The sequence below is a fragment of the Peromyscus leucopus genome, chromosome 12, assembly GCF_004664715.2.
Source record: "Peromyscus leucopus breed LL Stock chromosome 12, UCI_PerLeu_2.1, whole genome shotgun sequence".
NCBI lineage: Eukaryota > Metazoa > Chordata > Mammalia > Rodentia > Cricetidae > Peromyscus > Peromyscus leucopus.
Genome location: NC_051073.1, coordinates 38482203 through 38496303, shown reverse-complemented (window position 1 = coordinate 38496303; position 14101 = coordinate 38482203). Strand labels below are relative to the sequence as shown.

Genomic DNA, 14101 nt, shown 5'->3' with positions numbered 1-14101 from the left:
ACAGTTTATCTACTTAATTTTCATGTGTCTAAATTGAACATATCCTGGCAAGATATAATGAGATATTAAATGAGTTATCCAGTCAATCTGACTTCAAAAGTAGTACAATTTATAAGCAAATGTCCAGGTAAGTTATTAATGACTCTGTAAAATAATTTGAGGATGTGCAGTAAAACAGATTTCTGATTCAGGGGAATAATTGTATTTTGTACTGGAGAAGGGAAAATGAATTTTCACTTGTTGTATTCTATTAGATCTTCTAAATAAAAAATACACCTAAATATTTCCAGTTGATTTCCCTATTATGCTGTGGTAAAATAATAAAAGATAGGTCTTTCACAGTTCTTTAAATATCTTTTCAAAATCCTTTAAGTCAAAGGGATATCATAAAATGATATAGATCTGAAATTGAAATGTCTTATTTTATTCATTTGATTATATCTTTTAGTATAAGATGATAGAAAAATTAATCATATTTTGTGTGATTGAGGAGCAAAATAGTATGTTAAGGTCAGTTTAGAAGAAAGGTCATTTAAATGCTAATTACAATGTGTTCCTTTTTAAAAAAAATGCAGTTGGAAAGTTTAAAATCCTAAGCAAATCACCATTGTTTCACTGTGATTATTTTAAATGTATAGGTCATTGACATGTACAGAGTCTGGGTCTTGGAAAGGGTTTGAATGTCCTTAAACCACCTATGTGATGGTTTTATTTGTGAGTTAATTAACATAAGCAACTTTCAAAATAAAATAATTAAGATGCCTGCAGAAAAACTACAGTATGATCTTTTCCAAAATGTTCTACCTATAATGTGCTAAGCCCAGAGATATTTATACTTTCATATGGAAAAAGATAATTGCATCATTCTTTGAATCCCATACTGTTTCTGCCTTAAAACACTACAATGTTATACTGGTCATACTACAACAGTATACAATAAATCAGAGTGATCGTTGAAATCCAAAATATAGTAGATTAGAAACAAATGACTTCATAGATTTCAATAATCCACTAAGTGGAAATCGTCTAACACACTTAACAAGAAATGAAGTTATTGGTTTCTTCTGAATGAGTTGGAGTTATATAAGTTGGGTATTTAGAATGGGCAATATTTATCTGGGAGTAGACACTTTGCCACACAGTCTCATGTTAACTATACCTCTAAGAGCCTTAAAACTAGAACAACTGTTAGAATACTCAGATAATTAAGAAAGCCTGACAAATGAGATGAGTAGGAACTAGGCTATGTTAAAATCAGTATAAAAGTGATTTGTAAGTAAAAGATATAATGTAATGATGCTATATATTCTTACACTGCCTTAAAGGATTAAGAAATTCTGAAAATATCCAAATATTACTTATTGTGGGAAAACTGCAAGCTGGAGAAATTCATTTATTCCAAACCATCCTGATTCAAGAGCTAATTAATTTTTCATCATTATTTGGATCCCATAATACAATACTTAGAATGATTTTGCCTGGAGAATGCTCTTATAAGAACTTTCAGCTGCGCGGTGGTGGCACACGCCTTTAATCCCAACACTCTGGGAGGCAGAGCCAGGCAGATTTCTGTGAGTTCGAGGCCAGCCTGGCCTACAGAGCTAGATCCAGGACAGGCACCAAAACAAACCCAGAGAAACCCTGTTTTGAAAAAAAAAAAAAAAAAACAAAGCAAAACAAACAAACAAGCAAACAAACAAAAAACCTTTCAAGATGGGAAATAGCAATTGACAGACCATGAATTTGTTCTTGGGTACAGGCTAGCTCATGCAGCTGAGTTTCACTCTAGGAGTTCCACAGCCATTTCAGGACACAGCCCCTTGTGCACTATCTATGGGTAACTTTGCACAATGACCTAAGCTAGATATGCTGCTCTTCAGGAGACAGGAGAGGATGATGTGATAAGTTTTTCTACATTCATATTGTAATTAGAGCTGGGTAATTAGATGAATTCTGCTTGTAATTGCAGCTGAATTATTTTATAATTTTGTCTCAGCACAGATCAGGAATGATGAAGGAAAACCATTCTTTGACAACAGAGTTCATCCTGCTTGGATTCTCAGATCACCCAGACCTGAAGATCCTCCTTTTCCTGCTGTTCTCTGTCATCTACCTGGTGACCATGGTGGGAAATCTTGGGCTGGTTGCCTTGATCTACATGGAACGCCGTCTTCACACACCCATGTACATCTTTCTGGGCAACCTGGCTCTCATGGATTCCTGCTGCTCCTGCACCATCACTCCCAAGATGCTAGAGAACTTCTTTTCTGTGGACAGAAGGATTTCTCTCTGTGAATGCATGGTACAGTTCTATTTTCTCTGTTTTGCTGAAACTGCAGACTGCTTCCTTCTGGCAGCAATGGCCTATGATCGTTATGTGGCCATATGCAACCCACTGCAGTACCACACCATGATGTCCAAGAAGCTCTCCTTTCAAATGAGTATAGCCACTTTCCTAGCCAGCAACTTGCATTCCATGATTCAGACAGGCTGTCTGTTAAGATTAAATTTCTGTAAATCAAATCATATAGATCATTTCTTCTGTGACATTCTTCCACTCTATAGGCTCTCTTGTACAGACCCTTTTATCAATGAGCTAATGATATATATTTTTTCAATGCCAATTCAAGTCTTTACCATTACCACTATCTTGGTGTCTTATTTCTGCATTCTGTTCACTATTTTCAAGATGAAATCGAAGGATGGAAGAGGAAAAGCATTTTCTACTTGTGCATCCCACTTTCTTTCTGTGTCAATATTCTACATCTGCCTTCTCATGTATATTGGGCCATCTGAAGATGGTAATAAAGATATACCAGTGGCTGTATTTTATACAATAATAATTCCTTTGTTAAACCCTTTTATTTACAGTCTGAGAAATAAGGAGGTTTTAAATGCTGTTAAGAAAGTTATGAAAATGTATAGTATTTTAAAAAACTCTTCAGCATCTACAGTACATTAATTTTAACTCATTAAAATAACTTTATGAATATGAAATACAGAAAATTGAAAATGTGGTTTATATAAAGTGTTAATTTTCAAATCATTGGACTGTATTTATTAAACAGCATACAAATACAGTTCCAAAATAATTTGTCAACTATTAATCTGAACTATATAACAAGAAAAAAAATGCTTGCATTCCCACCAGCAGTGGATAAAGCACAGGGACAAATAGCCAAACAAATGGAAACACATGAACTATGAACCAAAGGCTGAGGGGCCACCAAATGGATGTCTCAAGCTGAAGTCATACATGACTTAGAGTATAAGTGAAATTTTGCACAATCTTATGGGAGGAGAGGTTTAAAATAAATAGAATAAAACCAGGATGGGAATTAATTGAATATCATTTAATAGCACCAGGAGCATTTATCTGCAAAATTTAGACACCTATTTGGTGATGGGAGAGTCTTTGCAAAAATATGTACAATATTCCTGATAGTTAGAATAAGCTTTTATCTAATGAAAAATACTAGGTTTTGAATAATGCTTACTCATGGATTAAAGGTGAACTTTAAGTAAAGCTTTGACTGAATTTGTATAAAGAAAACAATGGAATGACTATGTAGTACTAGAAATTTATATCTGAGTGTCATGTTGGTCAGTTGCATTTATCGATACACTACTATCTTTGTAACAGGAAAATCCTCAAATAAATTTGTTGTATGGAAAAAAATTGTATATTCTTCTATAGGTTTTAATTATTCTCTCCTTGCAGCTTGTTTTAGTACAAAACAAATCTTCACCATGCTTCTGACTGTTTCTGATGGAAGTTTCTGATGACTGTTACTATATATGTCATACAGTTAAACTGTAGTGGATAATTGTTTGTTTTTGACATTGAACCTAAAAGGTTAAATTGATAATCGTTTGTTTTAGTACATACAAAATTTCTTTTTAGCAAATATGACAGTACCCCATTGTGTGGATGTTGTATGGTCTATTTATCAAGTTCCCAGGTGTTCTGCATTTGTTTTGCATTATTTTCAATGAAATTCGTGCTCAATTAACATCTGATTACATATATTTTTAGAGAAATGTAAGAATATTTCTAAGTGAAAAAAATTTGCAAAGTGTAATTAATTGTGTTTTCAAATAGATTGTCTATTATATATTAATATAATATAATGCTCCTTTGAACATTAAATGATTAACACTAAAAAAAAGAAAAAATGAACTGTTCTATCCTTTCACTATTCTCATGAAATTTTTCTTTAGTACTGTAATTTCAAATTCAGTAAACTAATATAATCCAAAAATTGAATGGTTTAATGTGCAATATTCTTTAGTTAATTTTATTTAGCTAATGGAGAAAATTTTGTGTTATTTTTCCAGAATGTTCAAATCTAAATTTTCTAGGCATTAACTTTTTTCAGAAATGTTTCCTTCTCTTCTTTCCCCCTTTTGTAAAGCAAATACAGTAATAGAGAAAACCTACTGTATAAGCTTAGTTGCCTTCCTTCAGAATATTTTTATTAATATCATGAAATTATTAATATTATATAAATCATATAAATTTTTAGATTCTTTTACTCATTTCCTCAGCTTATATTAGATTAGTAGATACATAAGCTAGAAGTTTTTAACTTCAAATTTGTGGCCTCATTTTTCATTAATTGTTATTTCACACAAATGTGTTTATGCATATATGTATATATATGCATAGGTATACATATTTGTATATATAAATGCATATTCAACACACATATACATTCCTAAATATGTAAATCCAACCTTTTCAGTCTGTATAACATTACTTGCATGTATGTTTTTAGGAATGACCATCATGTAATGGTAACCAAATGTTACCATTACTCTTATCTGGGTGAAACTGTTTTCCACATTCTCAGCACTTCATAGTTGCTTGTGGTTTCTTTGTAGAGGGTTGAGGCCTCCTAGCCTTTCCCCCATGCATGATAACATTGTTATTAATGGCATTAGATTGTGAACAAACAAATTGATAATACAGAGTTTGATGTTAATACATTAATACAATACTATTATCTGTAGGCTCCATTTTGAATTTTAATGCATTTTTCCATTAATGTCATATTTCTGCTCATGATTCAGTTTAAGAAGTCAGCTTGCCTTTAGTTGTCAACTCTGCTTAATTTCCTATGCAATGTAGCAGGGCTTTAGACTGTCCTTGTCGTAGATGATCTTGACATTGAGAAGAGTTCTGCCCACACATCTTATATCATTCTTATTTGGATCTTTCTCATATTTTTCCATCATTAGATTTATCTTTTTGGAATAGATTATCATAGAATTTAAGTATGCTTGTTCCCTTAAGGGTACTTGCATCAACATGACTTACTGCTGTTGTTCATAGCTTAGCTTGTTTGACTAAAAGTAAGGATGCTTGGTTTCACTAATGGAAGTTGTCTATTTCCTTTCCATACCATTCATTAGAAAGTAAAAAACAAATATACATAAAATTTAAAGAGAGAGACCTTATATGACTTATTCCATAGAGGGAGGAGTATCATAAATTGTGGAAATATTTTAATATCAGATCAGTAATTATGAAAAATATTTGAGAGAAAGAATATGCCATGTTAGAGACACACAACACATTCTGGCATCTCCATGGATTGGGGGAATAAAGGTGTGATGCTGCGGGGACAGAAACAATAGCCTTGAGCAGAAAGCCATATGAGAACAATAAACAGCAGACAGTACAGGTTTTCAAAAGCAAAAAGAACCTGACATTAGCACTGGAACACAGCAGGAAGGGCACTCCCACTCCCCCAGTCAACATCTCCCCTCAGCTGAGCCACAAGCAAAAGAGAAAGGAAGGTCTCTCTCAGTGCCACCACAGCAGAAGCCATGATTTGTAAAGTGAATAATAATGGGAGACCTGAAATTTCTCTCTGCAACAAGAAGGCACAGGAAAAGGAATTCCCTGGTTGCTAGCTTGCTCACTGGCGCTAAGGTGGGTGTTTTACTGACAAATGCATAGCTAGGGTGGAGGGGTCAGAACCAGATGTATTTTTATATCTCTTCTGCTGTTTAGTATCAAGGCATGGGACCATACACAGTTTTAGTGTGAAGTCAGGAAGCCAGTAGAAACTTGGATGCAGAATCATAGATCTATGCAGCAGGAAGTGGAGCTCTTTTACAGAGGAAAGTAGAGGGTGCTTCTGTTTGGGAATAAAGGTTCAATGTCCAGGAAGATGAATGAACTGAACTATGGGTGGGTAGTAGAGAGGCCTGTGGCAGAGACTGGCATGACTAGACAATGAGGATCACTCAATCCTTGCAGCCTGTTCCATCAATGCAGATTGCTTTGGTTTTGTCACCCAGCACACAGAGCCCCAGAGACTTTGGGTAGCAAAGCATGTGTTCTTCAAGCATTGCTCACATCTTTGTTTAGGCCAAATGCCTCTGCCTTGAGAGAATATCAAAAGGCTCTTCCTCTGTCATGGCTGGCAGGAATGGATTTAAGATTGCTTTTCTACTCACTGCATTGCCAGGCTCACATTTGGAAATACAAGCTCATCCCCGTTGTGGTGGTTGTCTTTATTCATGGGCAAGGCAGGCAAAGCAGAGCAAGGCCCAGCATCCATGGATGCTTCTTTGGGTTAACACATCTGGAACACTGAAGCAGCATCTTAGGCCACCTCCATTCCTGTTCCTTGTAAACTTCAGAACTAGTATCTTGAGAGAAAGAATCAAAGTGTCTTCTACTCTAGATTCTTATAAAGGAATGTTGGTAATTATTCTTAATTTTAAAAAATTTTTGTTTGCTTTCTCTCACTATTATTTTGGTATTTTCATTCCACAGTCTTGGCTGTCCTCACCTTGTTTTATCTCCCCTTTTGCTTTTTTTGTGTCATATTATTATATTCTTAATTTTAAACTTCATTGTTTTGCCTTTGTGGTGGCTTAAATAGGAATGAACCCTCCCCCCATAGACTCACGTGTTTGAATGCTTGGCCACAGAGAGTGGCCCTATTAGGAAGTGTGGCCTTGTTGGAGTATGTGTGGCTCTTTTGGAAGAGGTATGTCATCAGGAGGTAGATTTGAGGTCTCAGAAACTCAAGCCACACATAGTGTGGCATTCTCTTCCTGTTGCTTGTGAACCCAGATGTAGAACTTCTCATGTTCCAGCACCATGTCTGCCTGCATGTCACCATGCTTTCTACCATGGTGATAATGGACTAAATCTCTGAAACTATAATCCAGCTCCAATTAAATTAAATATTTTCCTTTATAAGAGTTGTTGTATTCATAGTGTCCTTTCACAGCTGTAGAAACCCTAAGACAGAAGTTGTTACCAGGGACTGCAGTATTGCTGTGATAGACCTGACCATACTTTTGTTTAGAGGAATGTAGATTTGAGGAGTTTGGATTAGGACAGCAGTGGAATGCTTTAGTAGAGCTTAATGGGCCATCCTTGTAGGAGCATGGAAGACAATGGTACTGAGGTTGATTTGAACAGTAGGGGCCTGGTTCAAGTGGTTTCAGAGGATAAGAATATTAGTATGAGGCTTAGAGACTATTCTTGTGATATTTTGGGGAGGAATGTGGCTGTTTTTTGCCCTTGTCTGAAAAGTTTGCCTGAGGCTGAATTGAAGAGTTTTGGATAATTGCGTTGGCATAAATTTCAAAACAGGCTAGTACTGACTCTGTCATGGGGTCATTAGTGTTCATTTTTTCAAAGGCCTATAATGAAAAGGAGCAAACTGACCAAGGAAAGTTACAAAATGTACAATTTGAGGATAAAAAGTGCACCAGGAAGTGGAATGGAGATGAATTCTGTGTTCAATGAGATAAACAGATTAAAGCCTGGTGCTAGATAGAATGAAGGGAGTGGTGACCTCAAGAAACAATCCCACACAATTAAGCTTCCAAGTTGTGAAAATGAATTAACATTTTGGTCTGGGTGTGGTAGCTCATGCCTCCTTTCATCCCAGCACTCTGGAGGTAGAGACAAGCAGATATTTAAGTTTTAGGCCAACCTGGTCTATAGAGCATTCCAGGACAGCCAAGCTTAGGCAGTGAAGGAAATCTTTGAAAATGGAAAGCTGGTAAAGATGTATTTGAAAGAGGGGGCCATGTTCCAGCCCCAGCAAGTAGCAGAACTTGACAGTTTCTGCCATATGGCTCTGGCTTTAGAGGTAAAGGATAGTAGAAAGGGGTTATTGAATCTTCCTCCTCAACTAAGGAAAGCCTGTGAGGCCAGGCATGTGTCAGGGTATCTCTTCATGGAGGCTTAGTGAGGCCATGGATGAAGCTGTGCAGGTGAAGTGTGGGTTACCATGGAGACCCCAAGATGTTGGAGAGGCCAGAGTCATTGGATACCTGCCAAGGAGAGCGGCTAATAGGCAGTGGAACCATCCCAAGAGAAAAAAGTATGTTGTAGTCAACAAAGCTGAAAGGAGTTGGAGATCTGAAGAATGCTTTGACATCAGACATGGAGATGCAGAGTTTGGAATTCATCCAGATGGTTTTGTGCTTTGCTTTGGTCCAGTATTCCCTCATTGTGTTCCCTTTTCCTCTCTTTTGGAAGAGTAACATATGTCTTATGCCATTATATGTTGGAATTATGAGATCTGCTTTTTCATTTTTACTTTAAAAGGGCATTACAGTTAGATTACATGAGTCTCAGAAGAGATTTTGAACTTTTAACTTTTATACAATACTGAACTTATTATAAATAGATTGTGGGGACTTTTGAATTTGGGCTAAATGCATTTTTGTATTATGTTTTGGCCATATGCCAGTGGGTGCCAGGGAGAAGAATGCAGTGGTTTGAATAGGAATGGCCACCATATATTCATATGTTAGAATGCTTGGCCATAGCTCCCTATGGCACTGTTAGGAGGTTGGCCTTCTTGGGGTAGTTGTGGTTTTTGTGGTAGGAGGTGTGTCACTAAGGGTGGGCTTTGAAGTATTAAAAGCTCAAGGCACATCCTCTGTGGCATTCTCTTCCTGCTGCATGTGGATCCAGGTGCAGAACTCTCAGCTTCTCCAGCACATCTGCCTACATGCTGCTGTAATGATAACGGACTACACCTCTGACACTCTAAGCTAGCCCTAATTAAATGTGTTCCTTTATAAGAATTGCCTTGGGCCAGGAGGCAGTGGTTCATGCCTTTAACCCGAGCACTTGGGAGGCAGAGCCAGGGAGATCTTTGTGAGTTCTAGGCCAGCCTGTCTACTAAGCGAGATCCAGGACAGGTACCACAGCAACACAGAGAAACACTGTCCCAACAAACAAACAAACAACAAAAAAAGAGTTGCCTTGGTCATGGTGTATCTTCACAGCAATAGAAAGCCTAAATTTGAGACTCCATTATCTATGGCCTTGCCTTCTCATCTTTTCAGAGTGCACAGTTCCCATTTCCAACTGTTTCTTGGGTATATTTGAACACCCAGCTTAGTTGTATGTCTTTACTGTTAACCAGTTTCTCCATTCTGAGTCACAGTTAGAACTTCTGGAGAGAGAAGTGTGCTTGTTAAAAAGATAATCATGCCAAATAGGCAGTGCTGAACTTCAGAAAACATGCCAGTTAGAGAATATACAAAATGGCAAGGCATCATCAAGTCTTTGAGAAAAATTTGCCAAAAAGACATGAAATCTTTAAAATAAAAATCTCAGTGAAATAAAAGTTTAATGGAAAATGCCATCAGAAAGCTTCATCAAGGACCCACATTGCATCTCTAATAACCAAGTGAAAAACTTCAAGTTGGCCATGCTACCTGTAGCCCTAGCACAGTGAAGTTGAGGAGGTGGAGACATTAGGACCACTGGGGGTTGCAGGACAGACTTAGGACGAGACTTGTTTGAAAGAATTAAGGCATGTGTCTTCATAACCTCTGCCTGCAGAGACAGGCAGATCTCTGTGAGTTCAAGGCCAGCCTGGTTTACAAAAGTGAGTTCCAGAGCATCCAGGACTGTTAAACAGAGAAACCTTATTTCACAAAACCAAAAAGAAAAAAGAAAAGAAAAAGAAAAGAAAATGATAATCTATTTGAAGTAGGAATCAGACTTTATATGATGGCTAAAATTATTTAGATATATAAATACATCTAAGAGGGCATTTAAGATTAAATGTTCTCATTTGAAATCTAATACAAGAAAGAGAAATGGTGACTATAATCCTGGAGGTGGATACTTAATATTGAATGATGATAAATAAAGTCATAAATGATGTTAAATTTCCAGTCCATGAAACTCTCAGGAAACCAAGGTAATGAGTGTAGACTAAGGATAGTGGCATGGAGAATAATAAAGAGCCAAAACCATTTCTTGTGCACAAAATAACATCTATTTCTGAGAAAGAATTTGAGTAGGAGTTTCACTAAAATGTTAGCTTATGATCATGGTGATACTTTCATAGATGTAAATTTATCATGGAATTGAATACATGAGCACAGCCTTGCACACACCAACTTTACGTAAAATTCTGTTCCTCAACACATAAATGTTGCTAAAGAAAACAATGTCAGAAGTGCTTACAAAAATGACCTTTAGGATATGGTCACTTTCACTGTAGGTTGTGAAAGAAAATAATGTAATGCCAGTTGATTGCACAAGGTTTCGTTGTCTTATCCAGAAATCCAAATTTCTTTTCAAGTTTGTTTGTTACCAAGTGGTCCATGTTGTTTCTTGGCCCAATATCAATTCCATGTAAGATCAATGAGGCACAAGCAATCAAATATGTGAACAGTAAAGGTGGTGTTAAGGAAAACTTTATTCATGTCTACTAGATTTAACCTCAAAATCTCATTTCTCTTACCTTTAATTACGGTGTTTGGTTTAATGGTGTTTTGGGAACCAGCCTCTCCAACTAGAGTCTCTGCAGAAATACCTAATGTTAATGCCAAGTAACTCCCTTTAGAATTGTCACTGACCTATGAGTAGAGAGAGAGAGATGTCCTAGATTCTCATAAATTATTCCCCAATGCTTTAAGGCCTCTGTAAGCATCAGGTGACTCTATTTGGCTATATAGTATGATGGGTAGTGAGCTCACAGTGTGTGGATGAGTTTCAGATTCATTTCTAAATATGGAGAAACAAATCTAAAATACTTCAGCATTCATTTTTTACACTTTATCTACTTATGTTTAGTTTGTCTCCAAACTGAAGATATACTGAAAAGACAGAATGAAGAAGTAAGTAGGTTATTCTGTCCATTCTGAGCTCAGATAAGCTATCTGCAACTCTGAAAAAATAATTCTAGGATGGGTAGTAAAAGTATTTCATATTAGTTGAATAACTATGTGCAGTGGCCTAGTCTCAGCTTTGGTTCAGGTCCTGAGGCGGGGAAGGGGATCAGTGCAAGGAAAACTTCTGACCACCAAGTGGGTTGCATTCAAGTGGCCCCAAATAGCTCAGGCCATCTATATTGATTGCTTAAATGGAGTTTTTCTTACCAGGGTTTATTATTGGCTTCTATTTTTTTCCTCATTGCAATACTCATGATTTCAGTTTATTACATTGAAGGCCACAGAATAAAAGTAACAATAGCAAAGGCACACAAAGTTAAGCCTACAAAAAATGCTGAACTCTATTCTAGAATAAAGGTTATTCAGGCGGTGGGAAGGTGTATTTGGGGAAGCATAAAGTGTGGTTTTAAAGCAATGCTATTTAAATAACTATGTATTCTGTTCTTAAAAATATCCTTTTAAGCTCTATTAAAGCCAAAGAGTTGTAGCAATTTCTAGGGAAACAAAATGATTATAACAGTAAAAATACATGTTGTTTCTGGATTTAAATATTTCATTGTTACACTTGACAAACTAAAATCTAATAAATTTGGGTGGTTATTGAATTCTAACATATGGATCAGGAGGAAAAGAATTTAAAGTTTAACTAATCATATAAATAAAAAAAACCTTTATTCAACTAAACAATAGGAAAACATTGCCTCATCCTGACAACATTGGCGGGTACACAGCAGACATTTATCATGTCAGAGTGTACACTGTGAACAGACACCTTGTCCATAAGACTCAGGATGAAGAATACATGCTAAACACTAGAAACTGCACAGAGAATATTAGGATACAGGGATAATTCTTTGGAAATTTATCAAACAAGATAAAGTGAGTTCCCAAATATATTAAAATCAATAGAAAAATAATTTTAAGAGAAAAATATGTTATACAATCTTATCCAAACTTAAAAAGTTAACTGAGCCTTCATTTAAAATATCCCACAATAATCCTACTAGGAAAAGATAACTAAGACAAAAAAATATTTTCAAACTAATTCTATGACATTTTTATAAATTAGTCACTAAAATATTTACAGGGACATTTATTTTTAAAGATCACATTGACCCTATAGATTTTTTTTTAAAAAGTACACAACCAAGATTCTTTAGATATGGAAAAATAGAAAATCACATACACTGACCATTAATTTGTACAATGACATATAATAATCCATGTGAAGCATCTAAGAGTTAAACAGAAATCTCAAGACTATACTTATATGTACAATCTATGTGTGGTTTCTTCTCATATGACTTAACTTACCATGACATATTTCAGGGGACAGCTAAGGTAAATTGAAGATATCCTCACCTGCTCACTGTAACTAGAGAGGGAGACTTAGACATATTCTGCACATAATATCAATCAAATTTCATAATTATTGTCTCATCAGAGAAATGAGAATGGAGAAGATAAATCACTCTTTGACAACAGTATTCATCCTGGTAGGATTCTCAGATCACCCAGACCTGAAGACCCTTCTATTCCTGGTGTTCTTTGCCATCTATCTGGTGACCATGGTGGGGAATCTCGGACTGGTGGCCTTGATCTACATGGAACGCCGTCTTCACACACCCATGTACATCTTTCTGGGCAACTTGGCTCTCATGGATTCCTGCTGCTCCTGCGCTATCACTCCCAAGATGCTAGAGAACTTCTTTTCTGTGGACAGAAGGATTTCTCTCTATGAATGCATGGCACAATTCTATTTTCTCTGTTTTGCTGAAACTGCAGACTGCTTCCTTCTGGCAGCAATGGCCTATGATCGTTATGTGGCCATATGCAACCCACTACAGTACCACACCATGATGTCCAAGAAGCTCTCCATTCAGATGAGTATAGCCACTTTCATAGCCAGTAATCTGCATTCTATGATTCATGTAGGGTGTCTCTTAAGGTTAACTTTCTGTAAATCAAATCATATTGATCACTTCTTCTGTGATATTCTTCCACTCTATAGGCTCTCCTGTACAGACCCTTTTATCAATGAACTAATGATATATATTTTTTCAATGCCAATTCAAGTATTTACCATTGGTACTGTATTGGTCTCTTATTTCTGCATCCTTTTCACTATTTTCAAGATGAAATCAAAGGATGGGAGAGGAAAAGCATTTTCTACTTGTGCATCCCACTTTTTTTCTGTGTCTATATTCTACATCTGTCTTCTCATGTATATTCGACCATTTGAAGAAGGGAATAAAGATATACCAGTGGCTGTATTTTATACAATAATAATTCCTTTGTTAAACCCTTTTATTTACAGCCTGAGAAATAAGGAGGTAATAAATGCTGTTAAGAAAGTTATAAACACTTACAATACTTTTAAAAAATCCTCAACTTCTACAGCTCACTAATTATAGTTCATTAAAGTGATTTTATGGATATGAAATATAAAAAAATAAAATTGTACATATAAAGTATTAGTCTCTAAATCATTAGACTGTATTTATTAAACTGTACACTAATATAATTTCAAAATAATTTGTTAATTATTCACCTAAGTTATATAACCCAAATAAGTCAATGTAAATTTAATAACTGTCTTATCTACTCTTGTTACTCCCATGGGATTTTCCAATATACTGTTTCAGTATATTAATACCACACAAAATCAGATGTTTAAATGTTTAAGAGTATCTTTTGATTAATATTGTCTAGTTAACTGAACAATTTTGTGTGAGTTTTACATTGTTTGAAACTTTTTAAATTTCCACGCAAAAACTGAGTGATTATCATTTTGAAATTGTTCCTTTTCTTCCTCTTTCTTCTGTCATTTCTTTCTTTGTCTGCTCAGTCTTTAAAAAGAAACATTGTGATGCTGCAAAACAAATACAACTAATACAGAAAAACTATACCATGAGTATAA

General features: G+C 35.7%; 2 protein-coding genes across 2 annotated transcripts; both read left to right on the top strand.

The window, feature by feature from the left end:
- The first annotated feature begins 1999 nt into the window (after positions 1–1999).
- On the top strand, positions 2000–3007 carry LOC114687590 (olfactory receptor 181). The gene has a single exon (XM_028862196.1). The coding sequence runs from the start codon at positions 2009–2011 to the stop codon at positions 2960–2962; it is 954 nt and encodes a 317-aa protein (XP_028718029.1). The 5' UTR covers positions 2000–2008; the 3' UTR covers positions 2963–3007.
- A 9622-nt stretch (positions 3008–12629) lies between these two features.
- LOC114687589 (olfactory receptor Olfr180) lies at positions 12630–13589 on the top strand. The gene has a single exon (XM_028862195.1). It carries the CDS (start codon positions 12630–12632, stop codon positions 13587–13589), a length of 960 nt encoding a protein of 319 aa, XP_028718028.1.
- The last annotated feature ends 512 nt before the right edge of the window (positions 13590–14101 follow it).